Source organism: Poecilia formosa, unplaced genomic scaffold (genome assembly GCF_000485575.1).
Source record: "Poecilia formosa unplaced genomic scaffold, Poecilia_formosa-5.1.2 Scaffold139, whole genome shotgun sequence".
Classification (NCBI taxonomy): domain Eukaryota; kingdom Metazoa; phylum Chordata; class Actinopteri; order Cyprinodontiformes; family Poeciliidae; genus Poecilia; species Poecilia formosa.
Window position 1 is genome coordinate 1,174,936 of NW_006800078.1, and position 19,543 is coordinate 1,194,478.

The following is a 19,543-nucleotide window of genomic DNA, read 5'->3' on the forward strand; positions in this document are numbered from 1 at the left end:
AATTTCATATCTGACATTTCATGGGTTTTCAGGTCTGATATTTTATGAATTTCATATCTGACATTTATTTGACATTTTATCCTGTGACCTGTTTGCTTGGATTTGTGAGCATGCTCAGATAGCGTCTGTACACAGATTGCAGGTCTGGAGAGAGGGGACACTGGGAATATACCCAAGAAGATAAACGAAAACGCTCAATGGTTTTTGAAGCTTTCTTTTTTTTACAAATAAAATCTTAAAAGTGTGGTGTGTATTTGTATTATGTTATTTTTTTTATTTTTATCAACTCAGACTACACTTCCTGTCCCTGCCAAAGAAAAGCATTCCTACATCGTGACGATGAACATTCAAATCAATAACTCATTAAAGAGGTGATGACTGAAGGCTGTTAGTGCGACTAGATTTTCATTCATTTAAGGGTACCATAATCAAGGAGTGGATACTAAAGCACATCACACATTTCAGATTATTATTTGATAGCTTTAAAAGCACTCCAACTGAATCTTTTCCTGTTTCTAGGTCTAGTTTCTCATTTTCTTTACACAACAACTGAAAAAAAAATGCTTGTCATCTTACTTACAAAACGTGCAAAAAAGGTGAATTTCTTGGTTCCATGCCACTAATCCACTGAAATTCTCTCGTCTGCCTTAATTGTTTCGGCATCACAGGAGAAGAAACTTGTGAGTGGCAGATTGAGGAAAATGAGGAGCATAAAACCCAGTTTTATTCATGAATGGCAACATGATTGGAAGCAGGCTTAATCGCGCGCACACACACACACACACACACACACACACACACACACACACACACACACACATACACACACATACACACACCTGGCTGAAACCCAGTTTCAGCACTGAAAGCCATCCAGATGCACAGTGCAGATAGGAAAGAGAGATTGAGCATGGTTCTGTCTGCCAACCAACTGGGCAAATTAGAGAGAGGAAAAGAGGAGATAAAGCGGGGAAAAAAAGAAAGTGGAAAAGAGAGAGCAAACTGCACAAACAATATGGAGAAAGTGAAGGAAGATAAGAGGCAGAGGGGGGGAAAAAAAGAAGGGAAATAGAACATTGGGGGTCTTTAATATCTGTACTTGCATGACCGCAGGATGACCTTAGAAAGAAAGAAGGAAGGAAAGAAAAAAGACAAAGAGAGAAAACGAAAAAGATAGGAAGAAAAAAATAGAAACAAATTAAGACACAAGGTAAGAAAAATGGAAGAAAAATAATATAAATGAAAAAAAAGGAAATGTAGTTCTGCTGTAGAAGGAGGGAAAGCGAGACAGCTCAAATCCCCCCTTTTCTATGAAGGAAAATTATCCTCAAAACAAAAGGCAATAACAAGCTTATGGGGCCGCCATAAAAATGAGAACAATAAACACTCGAATCATGCCCGCGTGTGCGTTTGCATTAGCGGATCTGTGCGCGTCTGCGCGTCGGCGCAAGTGTGTATTGGTGCGTGCGGTCTGACTGTACGTCTGTGTGCATGAGCAGGCAGCGCGAGTGCGTGCACGTTGACTATTAAAGCGATAATTTAGGACACAATAGCAGTCTGATGCACCGACGATAGTCCTCTGCAGAGCACAGCTGCTGGATGATTATCTGGGCTTTTCTCCACACACATTAGCTATTTCTGATTTAAATGGGAGCATGTAGTTATCTAAAAATGCCAAATTTAAACATTTAATCAAGCAACGAAAATGAGCGGTTAAACTGCGCACAAGTTCGGGATTTAGACAAGCCCGTGGATTTTCGCTGGCAAGGAGGGAGAGAGAACCTCCTACCTGACTTTTGGAGACAGAAACTTTAGCGAACAGAGCCTGGGACACTTTGGCTCTCTTCATCTCATGATGGATCTCGTCATAGATGGAGGCGCTGACGTTAAGAACACAGCTGTCCGTCCTGAGCCCTCTGTCGGCTGTAACCGGTGACAGTCTCGCCTTGCAGGAAACAGACAAGAAGGAAGGAAACGGTTTCAATGCACACACTGCATAAAAAGGGAGTTGGATTTACTCTCGGAATGAGAGCAAATAAAATGTTATTAATTGCAGAGCTACAATTATGTCAATTTCTTTTTTTTTTTCACAATATGTGGGATTGTGCTCTCATCAGCAGAGGCAAGAAAACTATTAAAACTAGAAATCTGTGGGCACAAGTGAGGAAATGGCTGTTGTGATTCTTATCTTTTTTTATTATTATTATTTGTTTTTGATAACACTAAACTATTAACTTAAGCTCGCCGTGGAGCTGTTTTAGAGGGTATGCTGCTTTAGGCTTAGACTGTGGGAGGATTGTGGGGAACAAAGAAGCCACTGCAGCAGTTGCTAATTTTCTCCACTCTTTTCCTCAGTATATAGAGGGTACTCCTATGTCAGTGTATCTGGGTCTCAGTGCATCTTTTTCCTGAAAAAAGCCACAAACAGATACCATCTGCTTCAACTTGGTGTGCTCTCTTTGATTATTGTTTTCCATCTGCCTATTATCCCTCCAACAGAAAGTAAGGCTGGACCGTTGTTTCTAGGAGAGACTTTTTGTTGTTTTTCTTTCAATGTCCAGTCCATCAGCCGCCCACCGATTGTTAGTCAGATAGGCTTTTACCAAATTAGGATTGGAAAAAGAAAAGGGTACAATTGTTATTAGTACTGTCGCCTCACAGCGAGGGAACCACATGATTAGGTGGGCACAGAATATTAATGTGTGACTAAAGACGCACTTTAAAGGAAAATAAAGGTCTCTGCGCTGGCTGACCTGTGTGGATCTTGGGGGCGTGTTGCTGCAGCTGGGTGGGAAACCGGTCATGCTCCTCTCCTTCTCCTCCTGGTACATGCGCTCTCTCTCGGCCTCAGGAAGCTGCAGGAAGCTGTTCATGGCCCGCAGGTTGACCAGCAGAGACTGGGAGGCGTGTTTTGGATCCTCCTCCTTACGCAAGATCTCTGAGAGTAAACCCTAGCAAAAATAAATGTAGGTTCATTTTTTTTTCTTTTTCTTTTGTGTGTTATGATCATTTGCTACAAACACGTTAATAGATATCTAACCTAAAAGAATGATTGAGTTTCTTTAATCCAGATCCTACATGGACAGAAGATTTCAACCAAAACATTGGGTCAAAAATTTTGATCCGGCTTGCCAGACTAAAGAAGGAACTTGAAGGACATTCTTCATAGGGAATCGTTTTTAAACTTTTCGGCTTGATCGGACTTTACTGATTCCCTTTGCCGGATGAAATAATAAATAGCCAGATGGCAAATTATTCTGTGTAGTAATATTGATGGCAATGGGTCGCATTAATGAACATTAATGAACATTAATGCGACCCAGCAATTCTAAGTAAACTAGTTTGTTCACTTAGGATAAAGTTAGCCCTTTACAAGCTAGTTAGCAAGTGATGCTAGTGTTAGTTATGCTTTATCTTCACACTTGGACCAAAAAATTAGGTCATAGTTCCATAAAAGGTTAATTTAAGAGTCCTAGAGCTCAAATATGAACTGTCTATGTAAAAATACAGAAAGCTTTTCAGTATATATAAAAATTGTTTGATCGCTTAAATGTCCATTAAGCTTTTCCTATGAATTATCACAAAGGATATAAATAATTTTTTGACATATCAACTTTGTTGAACTTTGTAAAATAACTTTTCTTAATTTTTTTTTTTTTTTTTTAAATTACAACCCTAGTTCATTATCTTATCTTTTGAGACATATACTTGAGGTTTACCCAAACGGCGTAGCGGTATCATTTGTAATGGAGCGTCAAGCTAAAACCAAGTCATTCACTTTGAACTGAATATGAACTGTTTTTGAATTCACCTGCACTTTTGTTGTCTTATAATGTGAGACACTACCCCATTAACCCATTGACATATTCCTGCAGTGACCACATCTGGAACGTTTTCAATGCGCATCGTGCAGTTTAACAACAGTTTAACACGTATTAAAGTCTGTGCACAAACAGCAACCCTGCCTTTCCAATAAAACAAAAGAAATAGCATGAGATGAAACGCCCTGCTTTCTCAAACAGGGCGTTTGAGAAAGCTATGAGAGTCATTGGAGACTCTCATAGCTAACGCCAGCTTGCAAACAGAAACGGGTCTTTGTGCGAATCGTCAAATGACAAACATGCCTTGTACTTTGAGATAGGGTTTTGGCATCATGCCTAATGCTTATGGCTGGCAAGAGAGGACCCTTGGCAAACAGAAAAACATGGGGGTGGACAGCAAATAACAGCAGAGATTTATTATTATTATTATTATTATTAGTAGTAGTAGTAGTAGTAGTAGTAGTAGTAGTAGTAGTAATAATAATAATACATTTTCAGGGTAAGTTTAGGAATTAAAGATTTTGGGCCAGGTTGCTTTGGACACAAACACATAGTGACAAAGAGGACATAAAAAAAATAGATTAAAAAAAGACATATATTCTGTCTGAGACACTGAGTAAAGAGAGCAGGGATCTCAGTTGCCAGAGTGAAAGGTGGCATAATAGAAGGACAGCGAGATTGAGCAGGAGGTAGGGAGCGAGACAACATTTCTCTGAGGGGCTGTGATTACTTGGCCTAGCAGCTGCTTTACTGCTGGCACCAGCTTTGTGCTGCAGAGTGTTGGCACAAACACATACACAGAATCACACATTCGCAGAGGGAGGGGGTCAGTGCAGCAGAGGCGAGGACAGCGTGCGAACCGAGATGCCATAACTATTACTGGAACACCAGCAGCAGGCCAAAAGTACAAAGCCTCGCAAAAGTGGCCTTATCCCTGGAACTTGAATGTTACGCAGGGATGCATATTTTTCAACATTTTTACTGGTAAAAAAAAAAAGTTAACTATGGTATTTATATATATTTATTGCACCTGTTTTCCCGTCAACTCTGATCAGCTTTCCTGTTCAGGCTGAGGAAAAGCATACTTACTCCTATACGATACCACCGCTCTTATTATGGCGTGGTCTGGCTGATGTTTAGTGTAATCTTTCCATGAAACACAATGGTTTGCATTTTGGTCAAAAAAATCTACTTTTGGTCTCACCTGACCAGAGCATCTTCTCCAAATGCTTTCTGTTCCAGATGCAAGTTATGCCAAAATGAGAATATTAGTTTTTGTGGTTTTCTTGTAAAAATGGCTCTGCTGTAGATTCAGCAGAAATTGTGCCATCCTCTTTTTATTTTAACGTTTCCAAAAATGTAGTACAAGTATTAACATTTTATTTTTCGCAAACCCTTAACAGGAAACCGTGTCAGCATTCCCTCTGCACATCCATCTTACAATACCTGGGTTCTGTTAAAGGCCACTCGGGCAAAGATGGCTTGGGAGATGCCCGCTCTCCTCAGCTCCTCTCGCACATTCTGGTAGATGTCACTCGGTACGTCTGTCGGTGCCACTGAAGACATCGCAGCAGCCGTTTGATTTTGCGGCATCGTTGCTGGACACCCTCCAGAACCGCACTGTGCCTGCTGTGATGCTTGAGAATCAGAGGGTTTGGAAAAGGCCTTGGCAGGAGGCCTCCCCACTGGGGGGTGGTTGAGATACTGCTGCGGCGAAGAAGAGAGACCCTGGCCGGCTAGAATGCGGGTAACGGCATACTGCTGGTTGAGAAACTGGGTCATCATCAGCTGCTGGTTCACCATTTGGGAGCTGAGAGGCTGCGGGACCAAACCGGGAGGGTGAAGACCGAGCGATGGCCGACCACAGATGTTGGCGACTGATCCATGAGGGAAAAGAAGGTTGGAGTTCTGATCGACGGGGCTGCTTGGGATCGGCTGCTGGATGTGAGGAATATCTGAGGATTGCTCAGAAAAGCACTCTACGTCTGATGAAAAAACAAAAAAAAACACACAAAAAAAAACAAATGGGCTTATGTGTTATCATTTAAAAAAGGGACTAAACTAAACATGAATGTCAGAATGACTATCGCAAGCTCTGTTTAGTCAACATGTGAGTTTTGACAAGACGCGTTCAGAAGGAAAGAAGGATTTGATTCCTTAAAATCAAACGGACTTTAAATTGTTCAATGTAAACCGATTCAAATTAAACGAATGATTGAAAACTGTGATATTAAAGAAAGGTAAAGTTTAAATGCATTTTTCTAAATACATTAGCACAATGAAATCGAGATTTAAAATTCACATTTTTAGAAAAACTCTTACCTTGGTGGCATTTGGACCTTTTGAAGTGCTTGTACCACCGACCAAACTCGTGACACTTGGCAGCCGAGACATTTGCATAGTAAGTGCTATTTACAACAGATGATATCATTCCCTGAAACGCAGCGGGGGGGAAGCGGGGGGAGAAAACAAAAGGTATTTATTACATTTTGGGCGGCCTGAGTGCCTCAGCTGCTCACACATCTGATATTAATGAACTCAGATCCGTGTTATTAAAAAGACCCCCAGGTAAACAGCATAATAAAGACAGATGTGTGTGTCGGCGCGTGAGCTGGGCGCGCGCATGAATGTGTGCAAGCATGTGTGCGCAATCAGACAAAACACTAGAGGTCATCAGAGACAATGTCTGTCTTTTAGTAGATGATGTACTTTTTTATTTTTTCCCCCCTGAAGACTATCCTGTGCACTCTTTACATCTGATTACATGTTTCATCTTTGGATCTTTATTGTAATCTGCCACTCACAAATCAGAAAGTGTGTGTGCGTGCGTGCGCACGTGCGTGTGTGTGTTGGGGACGGGGGTGAGAGGGTTAGGAGGATGTGGGGGAGGAGGAAATGGTTCGTATCAGATTTTAAGGCTGCAGAGAAGAAAATAATTTGAAACAGAGGCCATTTTTTAAAACTGGACTCTGTTCCCTTCGGCAATATAACATTGACTAAAATGATAATTAGAAATATGCATATGAGAATTTTCACTAAATGACAAAAGGACCCTTTTATTTCTTTATTTTATTTTTTTTTCCTTTTTGGCTGTTTGTGCTAAATTAAATACATTAAACACTTTAAATAGTCTATAAAAAATAGATATCAAATGATGAACAGATAGTCTCATGAGGTGTTTGGTGAGGCAACACAGACAGACAGACATACTGGCCTCCAGTCAGTAGACAGAGACAGGCAGCAGTCTGGGCTTTTTAAGAGATAGCCATCTTCCTTTATCCGTTTCTCTCTCCTGCACCCTGCCCCCACACCTTATCAACCCCAGCATCTCGACTTCCTGCAAATTTATTGGACCACATACGAGCTTATGAACGCAGCCTGGCAAACACACAGAAACATGAAGGCCAAGGGCAACACATGCATATTCCTTTCGTGTTTGTCCTTTTCTTTGTGTTTGGTTTGTGCGCGTGACTCGTGTATGTTTTTAATATGAGGTCTTTTTGTGAGTTAGCAAACCGAGAGCTGCGTAAATGACTTTTGTTTTAGCCGTTTTAAACCATTTGTGGTTAGTTAAGGTGTGAGTTTCATCCGTCGTACCTGGGAAAGCGGACACTCTTTGGCCAAGGAACTCTGATTCATGTCCTTAAGAAGCTCCTTCAGAGCATTTCTCACATTGGAGATGCTCCACTGCTCTGGTGGCAGGTCTTCCAGTTTGGGACAACTTAAAAAAAAAAGCAAGGAAAAGAAGAAAAACACTAAAATGTTCTTAGTGTACTGTAGGCAGTTTGTACTGTAGGCAGGCAGAAAGAAAAAAAATCAAGGGTTTGGAATTAACCCTTAAAAAGTGTGAAGACAAACACTTAAAAAAAGAAACACATTGTTCAGTTTGATTCTAGAAGAATCACTGATTAAAAATTTCAGCAAAGAAAGTTGACCATCTCTGAGACAAGCTGACTTTAATGTCCAATAACACTGCTATGTGAGGAGCATCATCAAAGTCTGTATCTGCTCTTTCTGATGGTTTGGTTATATAAGCTGAGCAAAACCTGTTGATGTCCACTTCCTATGCTAGCAGTAGTTAGCGCTAGAAAATTTCAAGGGTGTTGCATAACTCCTTCTTGTGTTTTGTTCTTTGTGCATTTGCTTAGGTTCTCATTTTGTCTCTTGCTTAGTTCCCTTTGTATTCATATCTTATTTTGTGTCACTTTCCTTCAGTTCTTTAGTTCAGGACTCTAAAGATTTTATTGGCAACCACAGCTGGCAGTATTTTACTGCAAATTAGATACTTTTTTTTTCTTTTTTTACACCTTAGACAAATCAGTCTTTTCCAAATTGGAGTAGGGAAAAGCTAAAAACACAAACAAACAAACAAACAAACAAAACCCTGCTCCAGTGTTTTCCAACAATGTCCTGTATCAACTATTGTTTGTCTGTCAGCATAGTCTTCATTTATTTTTCTCTTTTTTGGTAATATACCCTAATATTAAACAGCCACCAAACATTAATTTAAGTATTCACAGAAAAATATATGACATATTTGTACAGTTTGTGTATTGCCATTGCTGTTTTATAACTGTACTATTGTTAGCAAGCTCTAAGAACAGAGGGAAATGCTTCTTAATTCTCACTTAATGTTTTTTATAAGTTCAACAGCGACTCTAATGCCAAGTTTTATGTAGTCTTTGACTAAAAGAGCATCTCAATAAATCTGTATTTCATCAAATGTTAATTTGCTCGCTTCAGTAATTCAATCCAAAAAGTGAAGCTCATACATATTCATTACACATACAGCAACATATTTCTAGTGTTTATTTGTATTAAAATAATGATGGCTTAGAGCTAATGAAATAATGAAATTCGATTTCTCAGAAAATAAAAATATTATTCGAAGCAATAAAATAAAAAAATAAAATAAAATAAAATAAAATAAAATAATAATAATAAAAGTAATAATAAAAGGGATATTTATGCAGAGATGTCATGCCATATAGCCAAACACAACCATGGAGAAGCCTGCTGACTTAATAGTTGTCCAGCAGTCACTGACACATGTTACACAAGGAGGGTAAACCATAAAAGGTCATTGCTAAGGAAACTGGCCTTTCACAGAAAGGTTGGAGTTGAAGTAAAAAAACAAACAAAAAAAAAAAAAAAAAAAAAAAAAAAAAAAAAAAAAGACACACTGGCAGCAGGGGATAAAGTGTAGTGAAACAAAGCCTATTCAGGAGTTCAAGGAGATACACAGGGGGCAGGAATGGCTGCTAAAATCAGTACTTTTAAAAGTCAGCACACAGACAAAACTATCGCTTTCCACTTGGAAATCAATGTTGGAGAGTCTGAAGAAAGAGTAAAAAGGTGCGAAAACCAAACAGCCTCCACCCTGATTATTGGAAAGGTATGTGTAAATGGAAGCCGAAAGCGTAGCTGGTGAATTACGCCTCCCAGGCTGTCTTGGACACACTAGTAAATAATGACATTTTCTGGGATTCAGCATCTGGCTCTTTTGGAGATGGTAATGCCTGACATTTTATGGGTTCTCACAACCGGATATTTCATGAGCATAATATCAGTTGTGTCTTTATGTTTTTTTTTTGTTTTTTTTCTTTTTTATCCAACATCTGTCCTCTGACCTTCTGATTCCAGCTCTGTTTGGCGCCTGAGTACAGATTAGAAATGCAGGGCTGTGTTTGGCTGTGTTTGGCTGAGTATGACGGCTCGAGCATGAAAATGGTTCGGCCCCATAAATATCTAGAGAGAATTGTTGACTTGGGTTGTGACTCCCCCATGGGTTGCTGGGAATCTTTAGCCTGCCGTAGCATGGCAAAATACACAAACGCAACTATTTTGTTGACTCTGCTGTTGATGATAAATGTTAATATTTCATCAGGTTTTTTGCAGTATTGACACTTGAACAGGGTCGTGCCAGAGCAGGCCTAGAGCAAGCCGAAGCCGACGTTAATTCAAACGTTAGTGAAATTAGTGGTTTACCCACTAATAGTTTGGTAAAGTTAGTTTTTTTTTTCCATTTAATTTGTAGTTTTTCCTGCTTTCTTACTAAAAATAAGCTGTTGTGCCAATTATTTCAGTTGCTAATGGATAAAAGCTAAACTGTTTGTTGTTAGTTTTAGTCTCTTTTCTTCGCTGTTTTACTTTTGGAAGTTTATTACCCTTCATTTTTACTTTAGTTTAGTTAGGAATTACTAGATTAGGCAGAGTGATGAATGAGTTAACATTTTGTTATCTTCTTACATATTTGAAGAGAAGGTGTCTGTCTTTGTACTGTAGTTATGTGCAGGGCTTACTGTTTCAGAACATCACCGCTGAACGTAATTCTTCATCTATTGTTCTATAGTGCCACACCTCACCAGGCAGATACTCGTAGAACAAAAACTGAAAGACTGAAAGGTATTTGGCTTATTATTCCCCGACAATCAGGCAGCGCCCCGACTTGGTAATGATGATTAAAATTGCTGACTTTGTTAATAATTGCCTTTGCCACTTTTTTTGCAACAGTATGTTTGTTTTCTGCCCTAAACTGGCTTTATTCAGCAGGTCCTGTCCACACCCGTCACTGTGCGGTTCGGGTCAGTCACTAAACAGGACTGAATGAACAAATCAGGTCTGCAAGAGAGCCTGATCATCAGGGCTGACCTTCGCTCCGTCCAGAACTCATACAAGACTAGAGTCAGAAAACGAGATCTAACATCTCTGCAGACCTCACACGTCATGGACAGAAACTGTTTCGTTGTTCACCTCCCGACAGGCACTGCAGCACAAATTGATACTATGCATGTTTTCACTAATTCAACCATGTCTTCCTCTTTTGCATAAAAAAGACTTTGAGTTTGGATATATTTATATACTTATATTTGAACGTCTTTCCTGAGAGCAAAGCAGAAGTCAAATTCCTCCATTACATGCACAAACCTAGCGAATGACGCTGATTCTGACGCCGTGCGTATGAAATCTGTGTAAAACATGACTTTCACATTTCCAATTGATTTAAAGGAATCCGCAACGTTTGATGGTGGCTTCTGCTTGTTAAAACTGGATGATTTATTTATTTATTTTTCTTTTACTGCTAGTGACTTCAAAGGAAGGGCCAAGGAGTAAGTGCATAGAGGGCGAGTGAAAGTACATTCATTAAGTCTGTCCATTGCTGCAGATAAAAATAGCTCATAGAAGAATAATGTAACTTCATTATCTACCTGTTAAGCTGGATCTTCAGCGTAACAACATGGTGAACATCATGCAGCATATCAGCCACTGTCGCATAAGGAGTGTTAGTCACAGACGACAGAGGCACTGGGTTCCACCTGCCGACTTGGATCAGACCTACACACTCATACACGCGGCAAAAAAAAAGAAGACAAGAAAAGAAAAAAAAGAAAATTAAAATTGTACGAATGTGCTTGTGCTCTCTGTGCGCGTGTCTGTGTGTACTGCTTACCTTTAGCCTGCGCCACAGAGCTGTGGGAGTACCCCAGCGCCAGCAGGGCCATTTCTGTCAGCTGATTAAACAGCAGATCCCGTTTGATCAACACGAACTCAGCGTGCTCGTCTCTCCTCTCTGCTTCCACAGAACTTTCCTGATGCTCCACCACACAGAACACGGGCAGCAGGGTTCCTGGGGTACCAGACACACAGTACGTGCTGTAAGAAGTTTTTATGATTACTGTCCATAAAACAGTATGGACTGTTTTATTGACATAAAACGACATAAAAAGTTTTGGACAGTTTTCGTCATTGTGACCAGGTACCTTTGGAGTGCCAACTTGCTGTGGTGGGTTTCTGGGTCGGGCAGGGACTGTCAGGCAAAGGACTCCCTTGCCTCGTCCTTTCTGGGGTCGAGGGTCCCGCGTTGTGTTGCTCCAGCCGAGCCATCTTAGCTGGAGGGGGCCGAGAGTTTGCAGCCAGATCACTGGACTCGGTTTTCTTGATTCCATCACACAGTGGATCCATCTGTGGTTTCACACTTCTGAGACAGAGATGTTTGAACCTCAGAATGAATGTAATTCAGCATTCTTGGCGCTCAAAAACCTGTGTATTCTTCAGAATTTTTTTTTATTTTTTATGTTGATTCAAGATTACACGCATTGTCGTGAGGTGATATACAATATACTTTGGAAGCTGCCGATTAGTAAGTACAGTACACTGTAATTAAGTAAGTACTGAGTAAAATGAAATTGCATCTGTGGTGATGTTTAAAAACACACACGCACACACATCTCAATCATAGGACAATCAAAAATGAATCAGTTATGCTGCCGTATCTGGAAGAGAAATGTGTAGCTAAATGCGAATTACAAAAAACAACTATTCTTCAGGAAAAAAGATGTGTTTTGTGCTCCAGAGATGAAAGTGTTCTGTACATATAAGGAGCTTCAAATCTTGTGGAGCTGCTGCTGAGTGAAGCTGGCAAGAGAGTTGAGTAATTTACAGTCAGCTGTTCTGAACCAACATGGGCTAAAAGGCCACTCTGAGAGGAAGAAGCAATTGCTCCAAAAGCAGCTTCAAGAAAGGTTGACTACAGCTTGCAAATGCATCCTGAAACAGAGAGACACATCCAGACGTACAGACGGAAAAGCCTTGGAAAGAAGTTCATACTCAGCTGTACAATAGGTTTGTTCTTGCTCTCCTTATGTTTGATTCCATGATTTAGCTGCAAGTAGCATGGAATACGTTTGACTTTTACAATAATGGGGCATAGCAGCAGGCACCCACTGGCACAGATAAAATACCTCAATAAAGTGGACTAATCTGCCCAAAAAACAAGATTTCCCTGTTGTCCATTTCTCTGTCTGCCAGGAGTGAGCTCAGCCCAGAGTTTATATATGGCTGCCTTCATGTGTAATACGATTTCAGCTCTGGAGTCAGCTGTCCACTGCGTTACGTACAGCAGTATTTCAAGCTAGTGTAAAGATGACCAGAGTCTTGTAGCAAGGATATACTCTGTTTAATTGTTTTAATGTGAAAATCAATGAGCCTCATAAAACCACATCTTAGGGGTGGAACTGTTTCCTTCCCACTGGGAAACTTATAGAGAAGAAAAACAAAATCAGGAAGTCAGGATAAAAAAACTTGCTTAAAATCTATCAAACAACTTAGATGAGAATGGAATAATCAACGAGAGCTAATTCTCAAAATTGGAATATTTCTGTATTACTAATAAAAATGTACCTATTGACTGATTACCTAAACAAAAGAAGCACACACGACCAACATAAAACAGCCAGCATCTGAACACACAAACTTCACTCTACACAGTGATTCTTAAAGGCAGGTTTAAGAATCAAGAGATCAAACTGCCCCAATTAAAACTGTTTATGCTTCATCTCTTAGAAGGATAAAGGAAGTGATTTTAAGTTCTCATACCAATTTAAATCTAAACAGGGAAAGTAAAAACGGGCAGTGATGAAACCAGGATTTAGAACCGAACCGATACCAAACATTGTGCTAAGGTGATCAAGGTAGGTTATACAAATCTTTTATCTTTTCTATTAGACTCAAAACACCTGGAGAGCAAAATTTGTGCCCAGTCTCCTTTGTAGAATGGGCCAAACTTGGTGAGACCGAAAAGGACATCATCTAAATATCAGCTGTCAGGTTTAGCAAATAATTCTCACCTGGATTTACATCTGGACTTTGGCTGGACTACTCTAGGCCATGAACGTGCTCTAGTAAAGCTGAATATTTAGGACTGTTTTCCTGGGTCGTCACCATTTCAAGTCTTTTGCAGCCCCCCACATTTCATCGCCTTACATGTGTTTACCTTCATCCATTTTCCCATCAACTCTGACCAGCATCCCTTATCCCTGCAGATGAAACGCATTCCGAGCGCAAGAAGCTGCCGCCACCTTGTTTTACTGTGGTGGTGTTCAGGGTTGTGTACGGTGTTAGCTTTTCCCCATATTTAGTATTTTTGCAAATAGTCCAGAAGCTCAACATTGGTCTGCTATGACCAGAGCAGCTTCTTCCAAATGTTTGCTGTAGCTGAGTGGGAATTCTTCCCATACAAACACATAGCTTGTGTGTCTCTGATCATATTTAATTTGACTGTGTTTTTGATGTTGATGTTCCCTTCTTGAATTATTTTATTTTTTTTATTTGAAAAAGATTTGTATTTTAGAATACAAATACTTTCAACCATAGACATTAAATACCTAGTACTTTTTCTATGATAAATGCAAAATAAACTGGGAAGTAAGAAATGATTTTGGGGGGAAAGGCAAACTATAGAATTACTGATTTGAATTCATAGGGTTTCTCTGCAACATTGAGAGTTTAAAGATCGTCAACCAAGTAATGCATTAAATGAATAGTAAATTTGGATTCATTTATCTTATATTATAGACACGTCTAACTATCTTTTTTTTTTCCGGAACACGTCCTTTATACTGAAGGTTATGACCTTCATTCGGATGTAGGGCTTTTAGAAAAGCCCTACATCTGACTAAAGTCCGGCTAAGTTTCCAGTAATACACCCAGGCGTCGCCACCAGGCGCGTCGCTGTGCACAACCCGACAGCAAATTGAGTTCAACATTTCGCATCTCGACGAGCTCCGATTGTTGGCGTCAGATGAAGTTTGATCGAAGTCAAACCAACCTGTTTGTGCACGACCCGAGGTGCGATCGCTCATCAACAACCCGCTCCCGCAGAAATAATCTCCGTCCATGTGTTTCGGTCGCTTCCACCGATCTTCAGCTGAGGAGCAGACTCGCGTCTCCCCGGTGCACTCTCCTCCTCGTGGGTCCCCTTTTCTTTCTTTTGAATCGAATATTCCCCGGTTTAACATCGAATGTTTCCCCCCGGTGCTGCTTTGCTCCTCGGTTGAACGGTAAATCGGGTTCGGTACAAGTTCAGAACGACCTCCCGTCACCCATCCAGATCACCGGGACTTGCTCTATGTCCCTGCATCAGGCTGCAGAAAAGGGAACAATGCACTGCAAGGTTCCGCTGACCTACCTGCCTACCCACCTACCACGCTCAAGGCTCCACACCCGCTGACTCCAGGACAGTAGTTGTTGGTTTACTTCAAAGCGCGAATACGCGGAGAAAGAAAGAGAGGAAGAGACCCACTGCCCCCACCCCACTTCAACACACACACACACCAACACACACACACACACACACACACACACACACACACACACTCGGAATTACACAGAAGCAGCTGCATTAACATATGGTGTAATAATGAATTCACGCGCGCGCGCCGTAACTGTATTAAATGTGACATTTGCGCATAAATCTATTTATTATTTTCTGCAGCATGCTGTTCACGCTCTACTCATTGTCTTTAGGGTGTTGGAACCCTCCACGGTAACAAACCGCAGCAGGGCAAGGTGGATTTTTTTTTTTTTTACTTAACTTTTAAAAGCTTATTAAATCTTAATCTGGCAGACTTAAATGTGGAAGTTGTTTTTGTTTTTGTCACCAACATTTTTCTTCTGATTGGGAGTAGTGTTGAGTAATGTTCCTTCCCAACCCCAAAGGCTTAGAGCTCATTACTAAATATTCATCGTGAAAATACACATAAACTACTGTTGGATATATATATATATATATATATATATATATATACTCTTTTAAACAGCCCATTGGTTTTTATACTAGAGTATATTTATTTATTTAGAGTATAAATAATTCTTGATGTCCCCTTTTTTATTTCCCATGAGAAATAAACCTATTAGTAAAATAAGAATAATTTGAAATCTAAATGTGCCTGGACGATGAGTAATTTTGGGCTTAACTTCATTCTCCTGTCGCACACATTTAAACACACAATCTCACTGATGAGACTATTTAAAAAACTTCAAACCGCAGCTCAATCAAAAAAGCCCCTTGTCTTGGTTACATGGAGGTGACCCAACATTTCAAGAACCCATATTACTTTCTGAGATACCAGTTTGGATCCAGTTAGATCCTGGTTTGAAACTGGTGCTTCTGGTTGGGAGATTTCTTATCCTAAAGGTACAACAAGCGTCATCCTTATGTTTTACTTTATTGCAGTTTGATGCTCCCAGAGAGAATCTACGTTGTCGGAAAACAGAACTGCTTGCAGTAGAATTGTCCCTTCAACATTGGGAACTCGGCGTGATGAAACTGCACTTTTTATAGAAAACTGCACCGACCAAGAATTTATCATAATTAATGTCAGCTAAGAGGTTTAACCCTTGTCTGTCACATTGGTCACCTACATTTAACTTTACCGTTACTTACTATCCTGGCGTTTTCTCTTGGGACGTTAGGGGCCATATCAGCCAAGCTCTGTCTTGACCCAAACCTTATAATGGCCTTTTCAATTGACTTTATGTTAGTGCTCCCATCTGTTCACAAGTCCTGCACTTGACTATGCATCCAAGGTCTTTTCTCACTCCACTGTTGACTTTACTTGAAATATGCTAAAGAGTTTCTCCTGCCTTGTATAGATTGTGGACGAAAGTAAATACGACAAAAAAATAAACAAAAAAACATCAACCTTTAGCTTTGCCAGCCATCCTTTAGTCTCACATCCCATAGTAGCCATTTTGGCTTTCTACCATCCAAGGGACAAAACATAATCCCAGCCACTAGAGACAGATTTTCCAAGGCTTGTGAACTCATTTACCTCGACAAACAACCCCCTGCTGCACTATCTGCCAATTCCCTAATCCATCATGTGCTCAGTGCTCCGTGCCATTCCCCAGAAGATCATCTCTAATCGGGGGGTCTCATTCGTTTCCCAGACCAAACCAATAAGCTTGATTAAAATTGATATGCTTCTAATGGCTAATATTCCTCCAAAATTCATTTGTATGGTGCACTCAACCAATAAAGCTCAATCTCCAACCAGCATTTTATGAGGCAACATCTATAGATACCTGAAGATATTTTTAACACAAAGGTTTTATAAATACTTTGGCATCTTCTCTTTCAACAATAGAGTAAAATGTTTCACTATTACAAACAAGGACATAATAGGCCTGTGTTAACTTAACAATACAGGTTTGATGCAGATCATCTCTCGATAAGTGGAACCCATATGGGTCCAGGATTTGTTGCGTTATTTAAGCACATTTTCTCATTACCTACATATACCAGATTCAACTAGGACTCACAAGGTGTCTGAATGGGTTATATTTAGAGCCCAAGTAGGTCCTTTAAATATGAAACAAGAACCCTTCAGTTCTCATGCAACCTGAGCAAAATCTACACATACACAAGCTGATTGTGTCATGCCAGGAGAGCAATGGAAATTCTTCCCTTTCTGTTTTCACATCAACCCAAACTGTGCTTCATAACAAGCGTTTGTTCAATTTAGAACAATGTAACATCTCTCTAACCTGTCAGGGAATTTTGGATTTGAAACTATAAATGCTCAAAACGCATTAGTCAACATAAAATCCTAGGAAGAGCTCATTACCTTAGCTCTGAATTGGAAGCTGCGCATCAGATACCCCCTTAACTTTATTAGCCATCTGCTAGTGTGCCCACATTTTTTTTAGTGTTACACGGTTCCCAACACAAGGGGGCGCCCGTTACTCACTGACTAGGCGTGAAAACGTCCGACTGATTTTTTTTTTTTTCTGGTCGCAATTGACATTATTTATTTATTTACTTTTTACTGCTTGTGTCATGCTCTAAGACTTCTACTCCCCTTTTACATTCAACCTATGTACAAACATCGGCACACCATGCTCACAGACACAAACAAAAAGGTCATAGAATACATATCAGAGAGATTAAAAAACCCATAAAATGTCAGATATGAAAACATAAAATGTCAGATCTGACATCTACTGAAAGGTCAGACACAAAATCTCCGCAAAAATATTAACATGTGCAATTGCTCCAAAGCTATAATTATTAAATCACTAAATATTTTTTTTCTGTTTCTCTTGACATTTTCTTAGTTACTGTTATCAAAACACAGCGCAGAATAGATCTGACTATGACGTACGTAGGCCTTTAATGCTCAATGTTTATTCAAATTTGTGGCAAAAAAAAAACCGTAATACAGGATTTAAAATCCAAAAAGTATCCAAATGTTTGATATGTTTTCTGATAAAGTATTGTATTTCTCGTTAAATGTAGAGCATCGAATTGAAGAAATATACTCACTGAGATGTGCTGACAAATTTTAGGACCAAGTCAAAGATAAAAAACAAAACAACAAAAAAAAACGTAAATCATCTGTACCTCTTAAGGATGGACTAAAAATGACAGAAAAAAAATCTTCTTCTTCTTCTTCTTCTTCTTCTTCTTCTTCTTCTTCTTCTTCTTCTTCTTCTTCTTCTTCTTCTTCTTCTTCCTGTTTGCAGAACCAATAGACTTCAGCCATGCATCAGCAGAAGTCCCCACATTGTTGAGATGCACTCTTTCCCTCTCAAATGTGGTCCAAAGGATTCCTTGTGAAGGTATCCAAAGGCCAAATGTAGCGAGCGTGTCGGGTGGAAGAGAACTCGAGGCACTAAGAGCTCCTTTTGTTTGCCCCCCCACCCCCACCCCAGACCCCCTGAAACTCCAGCAGGTGTGATTGCAGGTTTGTTTTCGCCACAGATGGGTAGATGCTGAGCAACATAAAGGGGGTTGGGGAGAGGGAGCAGCCAATGCTCAACTACTTTTGACTAATTAAACAAAGTGAATTAGACTATCTCCCCAGCCAGAACGAGTCACGGCTGGTTACACATCACTCATCGTGACTAATTCAGTGAGAGAGATGTCAGTCAGCAGCCCTGCCAACGTGTGTGTGTGTGTGTGCGTGTGTGTGTTTGGGTCTGCATCTTCCCACGTGCACCTCCAGGTACGCTGCCGTCGAAGTTCGGCTCGTTCTAAAGTTATCTTCCGCTGCTCTGCGTCTACCTCTGTCAACACCACCGATCTTTATTGGATCGAATTGCACTCCCTCCCCGTCACCCTCAGCTTTTGCTATTTTATCGCTGGCTCGATACAGCGCTGATGAGGCTGGCATGCTAAATGATAATTAAGACCATTACACGCTCGCAGAGCATGCTACCAGCGCAGCACACAGCTCCCTCGATTGGAGCCCTGTCTCGGGGGACACCCTACTACTTACACAGCCGTGTATCTCCCCCCCCCCTAAATTAGGTTAGATTTTCATTCCGCCTCATTCGCCTCGGATGTGATGTGGTTATTATAAACTCATGATATGGTTAGTGAGCCTGCTGCTGTTAGATGGGTGGAGGGATCGTGTTGGCACGTTAGAGGAGGTGTGGGGGGCGGATTTACCCAGCTCTCTGCATTCCGCGTTTTGACTTTATACTCTCATTCGATCACAAGTATGTTCGCACCCGGATGTTTCAAATCTGTTTTGCGTACTGCGGAGCAAAGTACATGCAAGTACGAAGATGGCATGTGGCTGTATGTGTTGACTCATTGAAAATGTCGCCTCTCCAAAAAAAAAAAATAAATAAAAAAAATATGTGATTATGTGATTATATATTACATATATGTGATATGTGAATATGTGATTCTTGAGAATAGGGACAAAACAGGTCCTATGGATAAAGCATGAAATTTGAATAAAATATACACAAAATATATTTTTTTCAAATATCTAACTAAACTAACCTGGGTCATGTGAGCACAACAATGTATATTTTTCTTTTTTTTTGCTGAATATTTTTTATTTTAAACATTGTAGTCGGTGGATGATGCCTGTAAAAGCCCTTGTCCAACTCAATACATTCTTATAGTTTAAAACAATTAAAGAAATACT

General features: G+C 40.1%; 1 protein-coding gene across 1 annotated transcript in view; it reads right to left on the bottom strand.

The window, feature by feature from the left end:
- The window catches only part of LOC103145308 (DNA-binding protein SATB1-like), a 20,179-nt gene extending 5,264 nt beyond the window's left edge, over nucleotides 1-14,915 (bottom strand). Inside the window, exons 1-10 of the mRNA XM_016676682.1 lie at nucleotides 14,428-14,915; nucleotides 11,582-11,799; nucleotides 11,272-11,448; nucleotides 11,030-11,156; nucleotides 7,419-7,542; nucleotides 6,144-6,255; nucleotides 5,268-5,806; nucleotides 2,754-2,951; nucleotides 1,614-1,945; nucleotides 840-931 (exon numbers count right to left, since the gene is read on the bottom strand). Coding sequence (XP_016532168.1) covers nucleotides 840-931; nucleotides 1,614-1,945; nucleotides 2,754-2,951; nucleotides 5,268-5,806; nucleotides 6,144-6,255; nucleotides 7,419-7,542; nucleotides 11,030-11,156; nucleotides 11,272-11,448; nucleotides 11,582-11,783 — 1,903 coding nt within the window. The 5' untranslated portion in view covers nucleotides 11,784-11,799; nucleotides 14,428-14,915. The remainder of the gene's footprint in view (nucleotides 1-839; nucleotides 932-1,613; nucleotides 1,946-2,753; nucleotides 2,952-5,267; nucleotides 5,807-6,143; nucleotides 6,256-7,418; nucleotides 7,543-11,029; nucleotides 11,157-11,271; nucleotides 11,449-11,581; nucleotides 11,800-14,427) is intronic.
- Nucleotides 14,916-19,543: the final 4,628 nt, after the last annotated feature.